Source organism: Suricata suricatta, chromosome 1 (genome assembly GCF_006229205.1).
Source record: "Suricata suricatta isolate VVHF042 chromosome 1, meerkat_22Aug2017_6uvM2_HiC, whole genome shotgun sequence".
NCBI lineage: Eukaryota > Metazoa > Chordata > Mammalia > Carnivora > Herpestidae > Suricata > Suricata suricatta.
Window position 1 is genome coordinate 15,034,188 of NC_043700.1, and position 17,817 is coordinate 15,052,004.

Consider the following 17,817-nt stretch of genomic DNA (forward strand, 5'->3'; position numbering starts at 1 on the left):
AGTTATAAACAGACTTAACGCAATTTTAACTCATAGTAGAGTTTGGACAACAATGGTAACTGTAACTGCCAAGTACCAGGCTTGAAACATCTATTTCAGATACTATTTCTGAAAGCTTTACGTTGCCCCTCTAAAGATCCGGTTGGGAAGTCAGATTTCTTTAAAGGCCTTTTGATTTATTGTTATTCATGAATTGAGTTTGAAATTTCAAGTCTTTCTGGCACCATCAAGAGGATTCTTCACCCCTACCCCCTCAACCTCACAACTTCTCTTGGGCTCTTTGAACTGTGTTGTCTCTTGACCACAGAAATCCTGTAATGGGTTAGAATTTTTCTAATGACTAAGTGAAACAGGGTTATGTGGAAGACCTGGATAACCAGATAAAAGCCATTTATTTGTTACCTGTGCAAGTCAAATGTCTGCCCAACTCTCATTCCCAGGGAAATGTGAACTACACTACATAGCCATGTATCTTTCCAGAGTCCTTCACTTTAGGGTGAAAGGTCGAATCTTTTTTTCCCTTTGCCTCACGAGCCTGTGAAATGCTTACGCTGGGTCAGAGCACTCTGCCCGGCACCATCTGCCGTAGCAACACGAGAGACAGCGAACATAGGTTCTTCCCCAAGACTCCAGGAGCTCAGGGAAGTTTTCCACACCACTTGTAACAGTCTTTAAATGAATGTGTGTTTTCAGTTGAAGCCACTTCATAGAGAAATCGGTACATGAAGTACTGTGCACAGTTAGAGTAGTTGCAGGCTTCAAACAAATCCGTTTCCTCTTAGTTCTTATCCTTACAGATTGCAAGGTACTGCGGGGCAAACCCGCGGAGAGCTCAGTGCTGATGGAAGTGTGAGGTCTAGAGATGGTTACCCAGCACAGCCAAATAAAAATATCTTTCAGAGCCAGAGTTTAAAAATCCAATTCCTAATTTATTCATCAAACATGATATAAAGATGAGGCTATATCTTAACCTCCCCACTGATAAATGGCCTTTTGAGAATAGAGGATAAAATTTTTCAAAACCTCATCCAAGAAACATTTTTCTTTTAAAAGACAAATCCGGGACACCGTGAACTGGATTTTCAGTGAGCAAATGTTGGTTTACTACATCAACGTTTTCCGGGATGCTTTCTGGCCACATGGGAAATTGGCACCTCCAACCACAATCAGAAGCGAAGAACAAAGTCAGGAAACAAAACAGAGAGCACAGCAGAAACTGCTTGAGAACATTCCAGGTGAGGCCTCAGTTCTGATCCTGAAATGTACAGACATAAAAAGGGAGCTAACTTTATTAAGGTGTTTTTCATTTATATCTTTCAGAAAACGTTACTTACAATGAAAAAAATCAGTTTTTATTTTAAAACTTGTCCCTTGCTAGGAAATTATACTGAGAATCTCAAGAACAGTAGTGGTTGTAATGTTTTTTTAATTAGAAAAATGTTTTAGAACAGATAATAAATTTTATGCTTTGAAAATCCTGCCGAAGTACACTGTTTAGAGAAGTTAATTTTTAATTGGATAGCAATGTGTTAAAATCGAAGTTTGTATAAATGCCTGATGTTGAAAAATTCTGAATAAATTTATTTTCTCTTTAAACATTTGAAAGAACTAATCGTCCATGTCCCTCCAGCCCCAATGCCTATATTTGTTGCGGGTACATCATGTTCTGTCTCCTTCACTGAATATGTATGGATTGTAAACATCCTGTTGGTAATAGCACAGAATGTAAACTTGATTTTTCAGATACACTTCAGAGCCTCGTTGGACAGCAAAATGCCCGTCATGGTATAATAAAAATATTCAGTGCACTGCAGGAAACAAGAGCCAATAAGCATCTGTTATATGTGAGTAATTTAAAGCCAACCAGAGGATTAACTGTTAATTCAGTTTTACGTTTCTATTCACATATGGGGTTGCATACCTAATCATCTTTGTTACGTATAACTCTGAGCCCATTTATTTACTGTGCTTCAGTTTCATCTGTCTATCTGACCGTTGTGTTGTTCAGTTTGGTAAGAGAAAAAAACACAGTGCTCCAGTGTACAGACTCTCATTCTCTCAGATCAGTTGTGTGTAACATTTTTGTATGACTGCTTAGTTTTCTTTTTTCAGCACAGCAGACTGTTTCCACGTCATCTGTCTAATAATATTACATATTAAATACTGTTGATGGGGTGAAATGGCAAGTAGACCTTGAAATGAGTCAGTCTGATATTAAATGGAGTTTATGTAATATTAGTTCCATTCATTTGAGAGTAACTGGTTTGTGGAGAATCTTCTTAGACCTAATATTAGACTTTCCTCTTAGACATAGGCGTGTACCCTTGGATAAGAAAAACACGTTTCTACTTTTTGTTTTCCTTTCTTGGTGTAGGTGCTGATGGAATTGCTGCTAATTGAGTTGTGTCCTGAGCTCAGAAGTCATTTAGATCAACTGAAAGCTGGTCAAGTCTGAGACTGCGCAAATAAACCACCAGAGAAATGTCTGTGTAACAATAGACATGAAATATTTTCCTCTTTTCCACAGAGGGCTTGATTGAGAACCACATTGATTTTTATGTTAGTTACCTCCCTTTAGTTTTGTGTGAAGTGAGCAGGTTTGGTTGGGCAGAGAGGACTTGATGCTGTCACAGAAAACACACTTCTGTTCATTATTTTTATTTTAATAATATTAATAAAAGTTCAACACGCTGATTGAAATACAAATGTTAATATGTGATAAGAACTTAGGAAATATTTTAAATATTTATGAAACCTGTTTTGTTTTAAAATGAAGAACTATGAATATTGTACAGTTACGTTCCTCACTGAGGACTCTTGAACATTCCTATATTATTTCATGTGTATTGAAGAGTATTGTTGTGCAATGCTTTGTGTAAAGTTCTTGTGAAAATTTTATTGTCTTTATTTTTACCAAAGATTTCCCATAGTTTGAAGCATTTGAAGCAATAAAATATAAAAATGAATCACAGAGCTCTATGATATTTAAGGTGTGTACGTCTCAAAAAAATGAAGTTAAAATACATCAGGCAGTTAAAATATTTATCACAAGTACTTTTTGTTAATTTGGGTTTTTTTTGTTGTTTTGTTTTGTTTTTTGTTGTTGTTGTTGTTTTGGTCAAAACCACTGTGCACATAAGGACTTCTACAAGGAGGATAGAATTGGCTGTCTTTCTCCAGACACAGGATGAATATGTGAAAAATCTAATTTTTAGTGTGAATGAGGAGAGCCAAATTAGTGCTTGGAACGATGTGTTCGGGAGAGTGGGGTAGGAGCCGAGCTGTGAAGGGTGGGCAGGAATGATACAGGGGAACAGAGGTGGGAATGGACTTCAGGGAGTTGAGGGGCTTATTTATATCATCAGGCCTTGTGGACTTGCGGGGCCTTAGGTGAGATCCAGGATGCAGGTGCTTTGTTATCAATAGTGGGGCCATGAACCAGTCACTTAATAAACGTTCACATCTATCTTGCAGTGGTAATAAAACACTGGGCTCTCTGTAGCCTCCAGGAATATTAAGAGTAAGATAATAGGCAAAAATTCAGTTTGAAATCCATCAAAGAAAAATACTGTCTCTCTACTAAAGCAGTATTGATTATGTCATTGCTAGATCATACATGATAGGGAACCTAAGTCCTAAAACATAAATGATTAAAAATTAGTAAACTAAATTTTATCTTTGGGATTCTTTCAGTCACAGCTCTCTGATCCTTTTTTTCCAAACCAGGATGATATTTGACACTTCAGAAAAAAACAAAACCAAAGTTGGCTGTTTGTATGAATAAGAATTATTCTTCACAGGAGTGTAGAGAAGACACATTCAGATAAGAGAAGCAAGTGAAATCACCAAACCCCAGGAAGCCATCGTAACACAGTTACTGGTAATGTTTACCTTATGCATAATTAAACCATAGCATTTACAAGATTATACTGCAAATGAGAAAAAGAACTAACTTTGACGCCTCAGTCTTTATTTAAGATAAATTTTAACTTTTTCATGAGCTATCAACTATAAGGGATCTTAGAAGTTTTTTGTTTGTTTTGTTTTGTTTTAAGATTAATGATCTGGAAGCCTCAACTCACTTGAGTTAAAGACTGACTGACTCCATTCACGGTCAAGGTGTGTGCCACGGTCTGCCCCAGTGGTAGTTTGCAGGGACTCATCTGTGCCGGAAGTACCTCCTTTATGATAACTACAGTGAACTGAAATTTTAAATTCTATGTTGGATTTACTGAAGACATTTAATAGCATAGCATTTTACCACATATGACACATGTCAAATTCCTACCTTTGGGATTTGTCAGACCTATATTTTAATGGCAGTCAAAAACGTGATCTTTGGGATAAAAGGAGATATACATATCTATTAAGTGTGCCGTTAAAGCCATCAAGCCCTGCCTTACTACATTTCTATGTTGGGGTTCTTCCAGGCTGAGGGACTGGATTAAGCGTGGAGAAAAGAATACTGGTTGGGAATTTAGATTGTCAGACAGTTGAAGGAATATTCTATATAGATGGTATTAGGAGAACAGGAGCAAAGCACGTGGGCTTACATGGTAGAAGAGATGTAAGCTAGGTAGTAGGAAATCTTGTAAGGGTTTTGATGTATTGAATCATATTCCTGGAGGAAAACAGGGAGTCTTCAGTAGAGATTTTTAAAAGAAAAGGAATAGTTTTCAGGAATGGCTTAAGTTTAAATGTCTTAAGAGATTTAAGGGAGAAGTATTTTGTCTTTTGAGGGCATTTCACAGACCTAAGTCTGTTGAAATTGCTTTCATTTTTATAGTACGACAAAATGAAGTTCAAGTAACAGACAAACTGGAACATGAGACCAGAGCACACATACTTCTTTAGTAACTGGCACCTGTAGATAGTTGTACTAAGATGAGGTCCTGTTTAAGTCCACTTTCTGAAAGGATGATAGTGATGTATAAAATGAAGCCACATCAGTGTAGTATGTTTACAGAGGTATCTTTAAGAGATTGTTTTCAGTGTATCTGTTTCAGACACATATTGCTATACAGTCTTCTCCATATGGATGCTATTATTTATATTGTCAACTTTTGTTTTTATAGACCTCATTAATGCAAGGAAAAAGCCTAATTTAAAATTTTAACATATTTAGATGCTGTTCTTATATTGAGAGATGATTTAATTGAGATTTTTTTCATTTCATTTTTGCTTTGAGGATGAGTCTTAAGGTTTTTTAAATCTAGCAAATGAATCTAAGCACAAAGAAACATCTCTCTTAACTGATTATCGTATCAAGAATATAGCAGTTGTCTTACTAAGATCTTTAAGGGAAGATTCTAAGCAATTTCTTAAATGTCCTTATTTTGAAGTTTATAATAAATTAGCTAACTATTTAAAAGAATTTCTTTTAAGAATACAAGATGTCCCAAAAGACTTAGTACAGTCTTAGCTTTAATTGCTTCAGAAGTATAAATGCTACACAAATTTATTTAAAAATATTACTTGACAGTTACTTTTTATAAGTTTTATGAATCTTAAAGATTTTTAAATGTTTATTTATTTTTGAGAGAGAGACAGAGTGTAAGCGGAGGAGGGGTAGAGAGAGAGGGAAACACAGAATCTGAAACAGGCTCTGTCAGCACAGAGCCTGACGCGGGGCTTGAACTCACAAACTGCGAAATCATGACCTGAGCACAAGTCGGATGCTCAACTGACTGAGCCACCCAGGTGTCCCTTAAATTAAAAAAAATTTAATGAAAAACAAATTAAAATAATCATCAAAAATTCACAGGATTAAGTAAGGGTTAAAGAAAACAAAGAGTTGAACATTCAAACGGTGTTTTTTATAAGTTTGTGGTATTTATACTTTTGAAGTTATTAAAGCTAAGACTGCGCTAAGTCTTTTAGACCCTCTGTATTAAAAAAATAATAACAATTTGGTTTAGGGAGTGGTTTTCTGTATTTGATATGATCTAAGCCAGTCGATAGGCCAAGAACTGGATCTTTAAGGACTCTTTTAGCAATCAGATCCTATAGCTAAGGTTTCAGGTTACAAGATTACAGATTTAAGAACGAAGGTAACATGTAATCAGTAGAATACCCAGAATATAGTAACTTGGGATGCAGAAAATAGCGAAACAACATAGCAACTCTAAATATACACACGTTCTAAGGTTCCAGGGTTGATGGTCTTTGTTGATAGGCCTTATGATCTAAATTCTTTGATGGATAAGTAAACAGTGAAGTTCATCTGCCAATGCAGGATTCAGACGACATGCCTTAAAATCAAAGATAGTCCGTTATTTAGATACATTTCGAATTGTTGGGTCTTTCTTTCTTTCTTCCTTTTAAAAAGTTTTTTTCTTGATAACAGGAGTTCAAATTAGCCTATGCGAAACAGATCACCCTGAAAATTAACATGCTTTTGGCACTTGAAAGAGAAAATTTTATCAGTTCCAAGACTAAAAGGAATTTACACACTGATGATAGCATTCTATGTTAGGAATTATTAAAATAAGTAACATGGAAAGCATTAACATTTGGCCTCAAACTTGCTATTATCTTATTATATGAATACCAGTGTCTATGAGAATCTTACTTTAAAATTTTGTTATGATAAATAGCATTAAGTAATAGTGCATATAACTGCATAAAATGTCAAAAATCCAGAAGAGACATCAGAGATGATTATCTCATCCAGACCACACTTCATGTGGTAATTGTCCCTTCAGTACCCATGACAGTTGGTCACTAGATACTTGCTTGGTTGGTAAGTCACCATCTTATAGGAAAACTTTTGTTTCTGTTTATTTCTTGAACAGTTGTATTAGAAGTTTTTTTTTTTTATACTCAGCTGAAGCTTCCTTCCATATGCTTTAGAATCAGTAAAGGTCCTAGGAGAATAAGAGCTGGTTCGTGGAGACCCTGAGGGGCAAGGAGGTTGGCAGGGACCACTCTGACAGTGGCAGAGCTGAGAGCAGGTGTGGGCCTCCTGCCTGCAGGCTAGTCCCGTCTCCGCATCACCCAGGGCCTGATCTTTTCTGCGCTTAACACACTGCCATTGGCTATCATTCTGCTCCCTGCCCCACTGCTGCTTTTCTGTAGGACAGCCTTTTAGGCTGGTGGAGACCACTGTGTAGACTCCTGTCCTTTTGTTTCTAAATAAAACACTCAGTTGATACTCATGAGACAGGATTCCAGATCCTTCATTGGCCCACAACTTTAGAATATTCTCCCCTTTTAAAAGCATCTGCTATGAAATACGATGGCCAAAATTGAGTAATGGGGATAGTATCTCCTACCATGGGGAAAATAGTTTTAAGATTGCCATCTGTTTTGCTGTTTTATTTAGGATGAATATAGACCACATTCCAGGATATTGTTGACCCAGAGTTTTCTCTGCTTATATTTATTTAGAAAAGACATGAAGGGTAGCACAGAATTTGAAATTGACGTGGTTTGGAAATCAGTATAATACAGAGAATATTTAGATTTTGTAAGAAGTTAAAGACAACTATTTTCCGCACTATTAGAATGGTGTAGTGCTAAATATCTCAGTTGCATTTGTGTACTGTATTCCTATATGTGTTGATACGGGCTTAATGCTCTGGAAATTCTAATTTCCAACAGATTCATTTAGGGTTTCCAAAAGTCGCCTGCACATTGGAGTTGCCTGGAGAGCTTTCAACAAATACACTTATGTTGCTCTCCCAGAGAACATGATTTAATTGTTCTGAAATAAGACTTGGGCTTTAGAATTAGTTAAAAATCCCCGGTGATTTTAATATGCAGAGAAGTTTGGGAACCACTGCTGTTAAATGGTCAGACTCAGGCAGAGGACCAGGAAGATTGTTCCTTGCCTTGTTCACATGCTCCAGCTAAACAACTGTGCGCCCCACAAATTGCTTTATAAATTTTGAGAAGATATAATTCTGGTTTGGACTTCGTGGATGTTGTGGACCTAAGACATGCACAGGTTTGTGTGTATGTGTTTGTTTATTTTTGTGTGTGTTTATTTTTAAAAAAAACTTTACTTGCAGTCGCTATTCATGATGATTCCACATCCCCCCTTCTCACGCCCTTCCCACTTTCTAGTGGGATTTTAGAAGTGGGAGCTAAACCAAATGGATTAAAACAAGAAAAGCTTACTTATCACCTCAAACTCATGAATGAATTTGTTAGTGTGTAGTAAGGTGTGGTCAATGTCATGCATAAAAACATTTTTAAAAACTATATTTCAGAGCACCTGGTGACTCAGTGGGTAAGCGTCTGACTCTTGGTTTTGGCTCAGGTCATAATCTCACAGTTCATGAGTTCAAGCCTCGCATTGGGCTCTGTGCTCTCAGTTTGGGATTCTCTCCCTCTCTTTCTGCCCCTCCCCTGCTGGCACGCTCTTGCGGTCGCTCTCTCGCTCTCAGAATAAATAAACTTAAAAAAAAAACAAACAACCACAACTATTTCATTAAGGTACTAGAAAGAATAGGTTCACAGTTCTGGGTAAAAGAAGGGATGAATATTCTGGCTATAAGGTCTTGGTGCTGGGCCGTAGGCTGCAGAGGGTGTCAGGGTGAGAGAAAAATTTGCATCAAAATTGAACTTTCATCATCCGAGTTTAATTATGCTAATAAGAATCTGGCAGAATTGTCTGCAAATAATCCGTGCGTCTGACAATGTATCCTAGACAGGTTATCTGTACAATAATAAGTAGGAAAACTAATCCATTAAGATGTTCAAGTCTTAAAGCTCAGAAATTTGTATTTGGGTCAATTTATGTTTGTCCTCAGGCCACTTACTTTAGAATAGTAGTGTTTTGCTGTTGCTTCATCCTTTCTGACACCCAAGCCAAGCTGAAGACAGCGGGCATGGTAGAAACACGCCATGGCCATGCCTCTGATGATGAATTCCGGGAGACAGTCCGTGCTCTGGGCTATCAGGGGGAGGTCATGAACCTCATCATAGTCAGCAATCCTGTTGTGATGTTTAATTGTGAAGTTAAAAAGGACATGAGTTCTGGTTTACATTTTTACAAATGACGTGTCCGCAGTGGTCCTTGTGCCCAAACTGATTTCCCTATTTCCGCCTGTTGGAGAACTAAGTTGCTGTAGTGTTTATGATGAAGGGTAAATAAAACCACAGTTTAAACCAGGGGAAGAGGAGCTACCAAGGAGTTTACTTCACAGCATCTCTATAAAAATACTTGTCAGGCTTAATGACCACTAGAAAACAAAAAAGTTTATTTTCTTATAGTAATAATATTTTTAAATTTTTTTTAATATTTATTTTTGAGAGAGTGTGAATGGGATAGGAGCAGATAGAGGGAGACACAGAATCTGAAGCAGGCTCCAGGCTCTGAGCTGTCAGCACAGAGCCCAATGTGTGGCTCGAATCCATAAACCATGAGATCATGACCTGAGCTGAAGTTGGATGCTTAACTCACTGAGTCACCCAGGCACCCCATAATGATCATATTTTAAACTTAATAACACCTTGCAGATTTAAACAATGGGGGAAAACCATTTTCTATCTCTTAGAATAATTTATTCAAACATTGACCTTAAATTTGGACTTTAGTCACATAGGATCAGAAAATGTATGAAACGTGCACATCTATCTGTGTTAAAAAATGGGCAAAAAAAAGGTCCTCCTTTATAACCCTGACACAAGTCTAGAGTGTTGTGTGACCATGGGATCTACTTAACTCCGTGTCACCCAAAATATTATGGAATAGAAATGTGGATAATAATGGAAAGTTTGAAAGACTTTAAAGTCTTGGTTTTAACCAGATGGGTACTTAGTGATTGGGGACTTTGGGGACCACACTTTTAAGTGGCCTGTTCCCTGGGAGCCATGATGTGGGGTGGAGGGTGGGATCAGGTCCTTCTTGTAACACTGGGCTGGGGAAGAGGGGGTCCTGGGACTCCTGGGTCAGGCATCATTCGGAGGGAAATACATCAGCATGGCCTCTCTAGGGGAAATCCACGTCTGCTTTTCCTGGTATATTGCTTTTATCCATTGTGAGTAAATAAATGTGGGGAAAGTACATGGGCTCAGAGAAGAGAAATCTCCATATATTTTATAAGGTGTTAATGTTGTCACTTTTTAACAAAAAAAAATGTAATGTTCTCACTGTACAATCTTTATCAAGTTATCTTGCAATTATGCAGTCCTAGAACGTGTGGCTGAAGAGTTAAATATACTTAAAGTATATTTAATAAGCATTTCTGATATGCTAAGCTATGTTAAGTACTTTATATACACTATTTTAGTAATCCTGTGGGAGTATTTTCTTCTTTCTGGAAAAGGAAATTAGTGCCATCCAGAGTTAAACTTGATTAAGATCATCAGCTGGTACATAGAGCAAATAACACTGAAATCCTGAAGACTAATGGCACAGAATTGTACTATTCCATACGCTAGGCACTAGCTACATGTGGCTATTTGAATTAATTAAAATCTAATGAAATATAACAGTTGAATCCTCAGTTGCACTCACCACATTTCAAGTGCTTACTAGCTATTATTTCTAATATTGTAGCAAGTTCTGTTGAACAGACCTGGCGTAGAACATCTCGGAGGAGGTTTTGGAAATACTTTTATCCAGCTTATTTACCTTTTGGAAAATGTAGCACACTTAGTAAAAAATTTCATCTTATAGTAATACTCCACAAGATTCCCTTGGGCATAGACGTTTCCACGTTCTGCCGCTTCCCGTAAGCACTCCAAGGCAGCTTCGGGGTCCTGGCGGATGCCTTGTCCATAAAAATACATCAGCCCAAGTGCACCCTGGGACTCCAGATTTCCATTGCCACATGCTTCTGAATGCCAATAAAATGCCTAAGAAAAAGCACAATTTCACCTTCTTTGTCACCCACCCAGCAAAATTATAAGGGAATACTGGAAAGAAAAAACATCTCTCATTATAAGATAGTACTAGGACACAGTTTTAGCACCTTGTGTGTATTTCAGGTTAGCCCCAGTTTCACATGTCCAAAAGAGCTTGGTAAGGTGAGCCCACCTGTTTTCTACCCAGAGCGTAGGTCAGAGGTCACAGCCTAGACAGTTCAGCTGTCTCCGAATTCAAGATTTTCAGATGTTTTCAGAGGAAGGATCAGAAAGGTAGGAAGTAGGAACTAAGTGTCTGCTGGACTGAGACAGGGGCACTGAGGCCCAGCGGGGAGCAGAGAGCTGCTGCTAGATCTCAGAGACTGTGCCTGAGGACATCAGAGGCACCGAGATGACAGCTGCAGATGACAGCTGCGTGTGGCCGCGAGCACATTTACCCCACACTCAGCTACTGTGAATTTGAGTTAGTTCAAAAAACTATTCCCAAGTAGCTGCTTAGTTATCTGAATAGGGTCTTGGTTGGTTTGTGTTCCTTGTAAGTTTGTCCTTCATGACTCTTACAAGTAAGACTTGTTTCCTTCAACCTATAAGATTTCTTGGGAAATGTTTCAATCATTGATGATTAAAGAAATTGTATTTCTGTAGAAGTTGTAAATGGATTTAATTTTTAACTCATTTTTTGGGGTATATTTTACTAGCATCATTACTTTCTCAGAACAAATTAATTTATTCACATAATAGGATGTGGGCTATATCTTAGGACTCTTAACTTTCATGGTATAAAATCTTTTGTATGTGTGGCATTTTATAGTGTAGAAAGTGCTCTCCCCTCTGGAATCCTTTGTAAGAGGTGGGGAAAAGGTAAATCATAGATAAGTAAAGCATAAAATCAGCTTTGAGATCCCAAAATGTAAACCTTCTTTACATTTTAAAGAAATAGAAGAGAGCTTTAAAACTGGACACTCATTCTTTACCACCCTCCACTTAAAAAAAGATATTATTATTAATTTCTGAAATAAATTCTGAAATAAATATTAATCTATGCATGGTGCTAGCATTAAAAACAGATCAGTGTTACCTTTTCTAATTCTTTGGGTTCTTTTGTTGAATAATATAATCCTAGGATACTTTGAGCTTTCACACTAGCTTTTGGATTTCCATTGTCTGCAGCGAAAAGCCACAGTCTAAAAGAAAAAAGGTCAAGTTATTCTTTGTGTCAGCATTTGATTAAAAAGAAAAGAAAAGCCCTTGTTTTCAGGTAAGACTACCTTTCAGCTTCCTCATCTGATCGTTTGACACCTTTTCCTTCATAGTAAGCTCTTCCGAGGTTGTAGGCAGCTGCAAATTTTAGGTGTCTTGCTTTGGGACATGGAGAATCAATGATTTTCTTCATATATTCCACTCCCTTTTCCTTCCACAAAGGAAAAAGAACAAACAAAAAAACCCTAGTTTGTAGTTTTACCCAAACTAAATTCTTTTTCCCAATAATGTTGTAATGTATGACATGATGTTTGATGTCATGGGTCTGTGCCCAGACAGATGGTTGACCTTCTGTCTGCAGAGCTGGAAAAAGGGAGGTAGGGAGGAAGGGAAGGGGAGGGGGCTAGAGGGAGGGAGGAGGGAGATAGGGAGGAAGGGAAGGGGAGGGGGTAGAGAGGGAGGGACAGAAGGAAGGGCACATCTCCTGAGTAGGCATTCCTAGAGTGCTGAGATCTGAGGGATATAATGCATTTTCCTCATGTTTTAGCTCCTGGAGTTGGATTATGTTTCAAAATGATTTCCTTCCCTCCTCTCTTCCACCTTAAAGCTTTTATTCTGGATGGGCACACTTTTTAGAGCTTATCAAAGTACAAGAATAGGTGTAACTTCTTCCATGTTTACAGTTACAGAACTTGTGAGCCCCAAACACTGTGTTCTCCCTTTAAGCACACTGATAATTTACACCCAATATGCTATTCAAATGACATCTGCATAGTCACAGAGCACACAAGATGTTGCCCCTTCCAAAAAAATCCATCAGACACAAACTTTCAAACATTACTCCCAAAAAGAGAATGTTTGATGATCAAACACATTTTCTCTACACTACATTCTAGCTTTTACCCTTCACTGTTCTCTCCGAGTTCTCTTTCTGGGTAAATACCACAGTGATAGAAGATAAAGGTGCTTGCCTTCCAGCGAGTCCGAATTTATAGAGATTTGTTTTTGTGAATGTGTGACGTACATATTCCCCCTTTTTTTCTAAACCTAATTGTAAGAGGGAACTTACTAGTGGTTGAGTGAGGTGGTTGTGTAAATCCTTCCACAGATAGCAATGACTAAATCTGGAGTGATCGTTTAAAAAAAATTTTTTTAAGACACTAGAAAGTTTACCAGAGCACACACACACACACACTGGGGGAGAGATTACTCTTAGAAACTGCAACCGGAAGGGACCCCTGAAGTTCAGTGAGCCCCAGATGGGTAAACACAAAGTAGCTTTTCTAGGCGTATATCACTGTCAAACTGCTGAAAGCCAAAGAAACCTTGAAAGCAGCCAGAGAAAAATGATACATTAAGTGTAGAACAACTATATGATTAGTATTTAGGAAGATTGGAATTCTGCCATGCATCTTTTCTGACCACAAGAGAATGAAACTAGAAATAAATCACAAGAAAAAAAAAAAAAACCAGGAAAAAACACATGTAGGTTAAACAACATGACACTGAACAACCAGTGGGTCAACAAAGCAAAGAAGAAATCAAAATATGTGGAGACAAAGGAAAATGAAAACAGCAAAATCTTGGGACACAGCAAAGGCAGTTCTTAGAAGAAAATATGTAGTGATACAGGCCTACCTCAAAAAACAAGAAAAAGCTCAATCTAACCTTATATCTAAAGGAACTTGAAAAAGAAGGAAAAAAGCCCAAGGTAAAAGGATGTAAAAGAAAGGAAATGTTAAAAGATCAGAGCAGAAATAAATGACATAAGAGACCAAAAAAAAAAAAAACAAAAAAAAACCCCAACAGCTAGTTCTTTGAAAAGATAAACATATGCCAACAAATTGGACAACCTTGAAGAAATGGATAAATTCCTAGAAACATAAAATCTTCTGAAACTGAACCAAGAAGAAATACATCTGAACAAGTTGATTACTAGTAATGAAACCAAATCAGTAATAAAAATAAATAAAAGTCCAGGAACAGATAGCTTCACAGGTGAATTCTACCAAACATTTAAAGAGTTAAAACCTATTCTCCTCAAATGATTCCAAACACTAGAAGAGGAAGGAAAGGATCCATATGCATTCTGTGAGGCTAGCCTCTCCCTGATACCAAAAACAGAGACACGACCAAAAAAAAAAAAAAGAAAAAAAAAAGAAAGAAAAAAAAAGAAAACTATGGGGAAAAATATCCTTGATGAACATGGATGCAGAAATCCTCAACAAACTATTAGTAAGCTGAATCCAACAATACATTAAAAGGATCATTCACCCCAACGAAGTAGGATTTATTCTGGGGATGCAAGGGTGGTTCGGTATTTACCAATCAACTGTGGGAAACACATCACCAAAGCAAAGGATACAAATCATGATCATCTCAATAGATGGCAGAAAAAGCATCTGATAAAATTCAACATCCATTCATGATAAAAACTCTGAATAAAGTAGGTTTAGACGAAACATACCTCAACACAATAAAGGCCTATATGAAAAGAATACACTGACATCGTACTCAATCTGATCTTAGCTTTTTCTAAGATCCGGAATAAGACCAGAATGTCCACTCTCACCACTTGGATTCAACATAGTACTGGAAGTCTTAGCCACAGCAATCAGATAAAAAGTATTCATTTTGGTAAACATGAAGTTAAACTGTCATTATTGGCAGATGACTGTGATACTATACAGAGAAAACCTAAAGGCTCCATCAAAAACCTGTTAGAACGAATAAGCTAATTCAGTAAACTTGCAGGATACAAAATTAATGCTCCGAAATTAGTATATCTGTACACAAGAAAGTAGCAGAAAGAAAAATTAAGAAACTACATTTGCAATTGTGCCAAAAGGAATCACATGCCTTGGAAGTTAACCAAAGACCTGTACTCTGAAAACTATAAAACACTGATGAAAGAAATTGAAGATGACACAAACAAATGGAAAGATATTCCATGCTCCTAGACTTGAAGAGTTAACAGTGTGAAAAATGTATATTACCCAAAGCAATCTGTAGGTTCAATGCAATCCCTGTCAAAATACCAACAACGTTTTTCGCAAAAACTAGAATAAAAATTACATGGAACTGCAAAAAACCCTGAAGAGCCAAAGCAACCTCAATGAAAAACAAAGCTGTAGGTATCACAACTCCATATTTAAAGGTATTCTATGCAAAGCTGTCGTAACCAAAACACTGTGGTACTGATACATAAATAGATACACAGATCAATGAAACAGAAGAGAGAACCCAGAATGAAACCCACAATTATATGGTCAAATAATCTATGACAAAGGAGGCAAGAATATACAATGAAAGATAGTCTCTTAAGTGGTGCTGGGAAAACTGGACAGCTACATGTAAAAGAATGAAACTGGACCACTTTCGAATACCAAACAATAAACTCAAAAGGGACTAAGGACTTAAATGTGAAACCTAAAACCTTAAGATTACTAGAAAACAAGCAGTGTTTTCTCTGGCATTGGCCATAGAGACATTTTTCTAGCTGTGTCTTCTAAGGCAAAGCAACCAAAAACGAAGATAAACTATTGGAACTGCATCAAAATAAAAAGTGTTTGCAGCACAGTGAAGAAAAACCACTACCAAAATAAAAAGGCCAAAAACCTACTCAGTTGGAGAAGATATCTGCAAATGATGTATCTGATAAACAGTTAATATCCAAAATGTATAAAGAACTTATCCAACTCTTAAACACACACAAATAATTTACAAAATGTGCAGGGGACCATTTTTCCAAAGAAGACATCCAGATGGCCAACAGACACATGAAAAGACGCTCGACATCACTCACCATCAGCGAAATGCAAATCAAAACTGCAATGAGACATCACCTTGGACCTGTCAGAGTGGCTAAAATTAGAAAGACAAGAAATAACAAGTGTTGCTGAGAATGTAGAGGAAAAGAAACCCTTGTTCACTGTTGGTGGGAATGTAAATTGGTACAGCCAGTATGGAAAACAGTATAATTTCAAAAAAATTAAAAATAGAAATACCATATGATCCAATAATTCTAGTACTGGGTATTTACCCAAAGATAATGAAAATGGCAATTTGAAAGGATCTATCCACTTTGTTTATTGCAGAATCATTTACAATAACTAAGATATGGAAGAGTCCACTGACTGATGAATGGATAAGGAAGATGTACATATGTATATGTATGTACACACACACACTGGCATATTACTCAGCCATAAAAAAGGAAGAGATTGTGTCATTTGTAACAACATGGATGGACTTAGAGGGCATTATGCTAGCTAAGTAAGCCAGACTAAGAAAGACAAATACCATATGACTTCATTTATATGTGACATCTAAAAAAATGAATAAGAAGCAGAATCAGACCTGTACATACAGAAAACAAACCTATGCTTTGTAGATGGGAGGAGGTGGGAGAATGGGCAAAATTGGTGAAGGGGAGTAGGAGATATAGATTTACAGTTATGAAATAGATGTCACAAGAATAAGTGGCATGAGGAATATAGTCAATGAAATTAATACCGTGGTATGGTGACAGATGGTAGCCACTTTGGTGATGAGCATAGCATAATGATTAAACTTGTCTAATCACTACGTTGTACACCTGAAACTAATGTAACACTGTCAACTGGATTCACAAAAAGGTACAGATTTCCATTTATAAATAAGTCCCGGGAATGTAATGGACAGCCCGGAGACTGTAGTTGACAACAAACACTGTGTTATATATTTGAAAGTTGCTACAAGAGTAGATCTTAAAATTTCTAGTCCTAAGAAAAGTTTGTAACTATGTGAGGTGGTGGATGTCAACTAGCTTTATCGTGATAATCATTTTTCAATATAGACATGCCAAATTATGTTGTACAACTTAATACAATGTTATATGTCGATTACATCTCAATATAACTGGTGGGGGAGGAGCAATGGCAGTAGGGACCAACTTCTCATGGAAATTAGTGAAGGCCAGAAGATTTGAGAATAGCATTTTTTAAAGAAGTTTATTCATTTTGAGAGAAACAGTGAGTGGGAGAGGGGCAGAGAGAGAAGGAGAGAAAGAATCCCAAGTCTGACAGTGCAGATCCCGATGCGGGGCTCTAACTCACAAACTGTTGAGATCATGACCTGAGCCAAAACCAAGAGTTTGTTGCTCAACTGACTGAGCCACCCAGGTGCCCTAAGAATAGCATTTTTAAAGTGTGAAAAAGAAAAACTCAACCAGCAAAAACAATTCATCAAAAATGAAGGCAGATTAAAGACCTCTTTTAGATGATCAAAATCAGAGATAATTCATCATCTGCAAATTGTTCTATAAGAAATTCCCTTCAAAGGAATTCTTCAGGTCGAAAGGAAAGGAATATGGTGACAGATGGCTACTCAGGTTGATAGGAAGGAGTGAAGAGTTCCAGAAATGGTAAATATGTAACAAATATAAAAGGACGGACACACACATATATAAACCTGTGCATACAACTGATTTTCCTCTTAATTTCTTCAGAAGATACAGGACTAAAGCAAAAATTATAACACTTATATTTGGAGATTTACAATATAAGTTTAAGTGTAGAATGACAAATAGCACTAAAGATTGGGTGTGGGAGGGTAAATGAAAGCACACTCATTCAAGGTTCCTATATTTTACCTGAAGTAATTCAATATAAACTCCTTGTCAATTGCGATAAATTAAAAGTGTAATCTCCAGAGCAACTACTAAAAAGAGCATATATCACTAGAAAATAAGTAAATTAAAAAGGTGATCAAACCATTCCATCAGCATTTCTCACAGATTTGAAATAACAATTTTATGACATG

The 17,817-nt window shown here is 37.0% G+C and overlaps 2 protein-coding genes across 6 annotated transcripts in view; one reads left to right on the forward strand and one right to left on the reverse strand.

Moving 5' to 3' along the window:
- SNX25 (sorting nexin 25) overlaps window positions 1–2,973 on the forward strand; it is a 131,081-nt gene extending 128,108 nt beyond the window's left edge. For both annotated transcript variants that reach the window (XM_029934602.1, XM_029934607.1), the window contains 3 exons: window positions 1,054–1,235; window positions 1,744–1,844; window positions 2,375–2,973. In XM_029934602.1, coding sequence (XP_029790462.1) covers window positions 1,054–1,235; window positions 1,744–1,844; window positions 2,375–2,455 — 364 coding nt within the window. In that variant the 3' untranslated portion in view covers window positions 2,456–2,973. The remainder of the gene's footprint in view (window positions 1–1,053; window positions 1,236–1,743; window positions 1,845–2,374) is intronic.
- LRP2BP (LRP2 binding protein) overlaps window positions 909–17,817 on the reverse strand; it is a 31,253-nt gene continuing 14,344 nt past the window's right edge. For 3 of the 4 annotated variants that reach the window (XM_029934625.1, XM_029934618.1, XM_029934630.1), the window contains 6 exons: window positions 12,084–12,226; window positions 11,894–11,999; window positions 10,583–10,806; window positions 8,766–8,940; window positions 6,139–6,251; window positions 909–1,255 (listed from right to left, as the gene is read on the reverse strand). In XM_029934625.1, the coding sequence (XP_029790485.1) occupies window positions 6,186–6,251; window positions 8,766–8,940; window positions 10,583–10,806; window positions 11,894–11,999; window positions 12,084–12,226 (714 nt within the window). In that variant the 3' untranslated portion in view covers window positions 909–1,255; window positions 6,139–6,185. The remainder of the gene's footprint in view (window positions 1,256–6,138; window positions 6,252–8,765; window positions 8,941–10,582; window positions 10,807–11,893; window positions 12,000–12,083; window positions 12,227–17,817) is intronic. The other variant, XM_029934636.1, reaches the window with a different exon arrangement.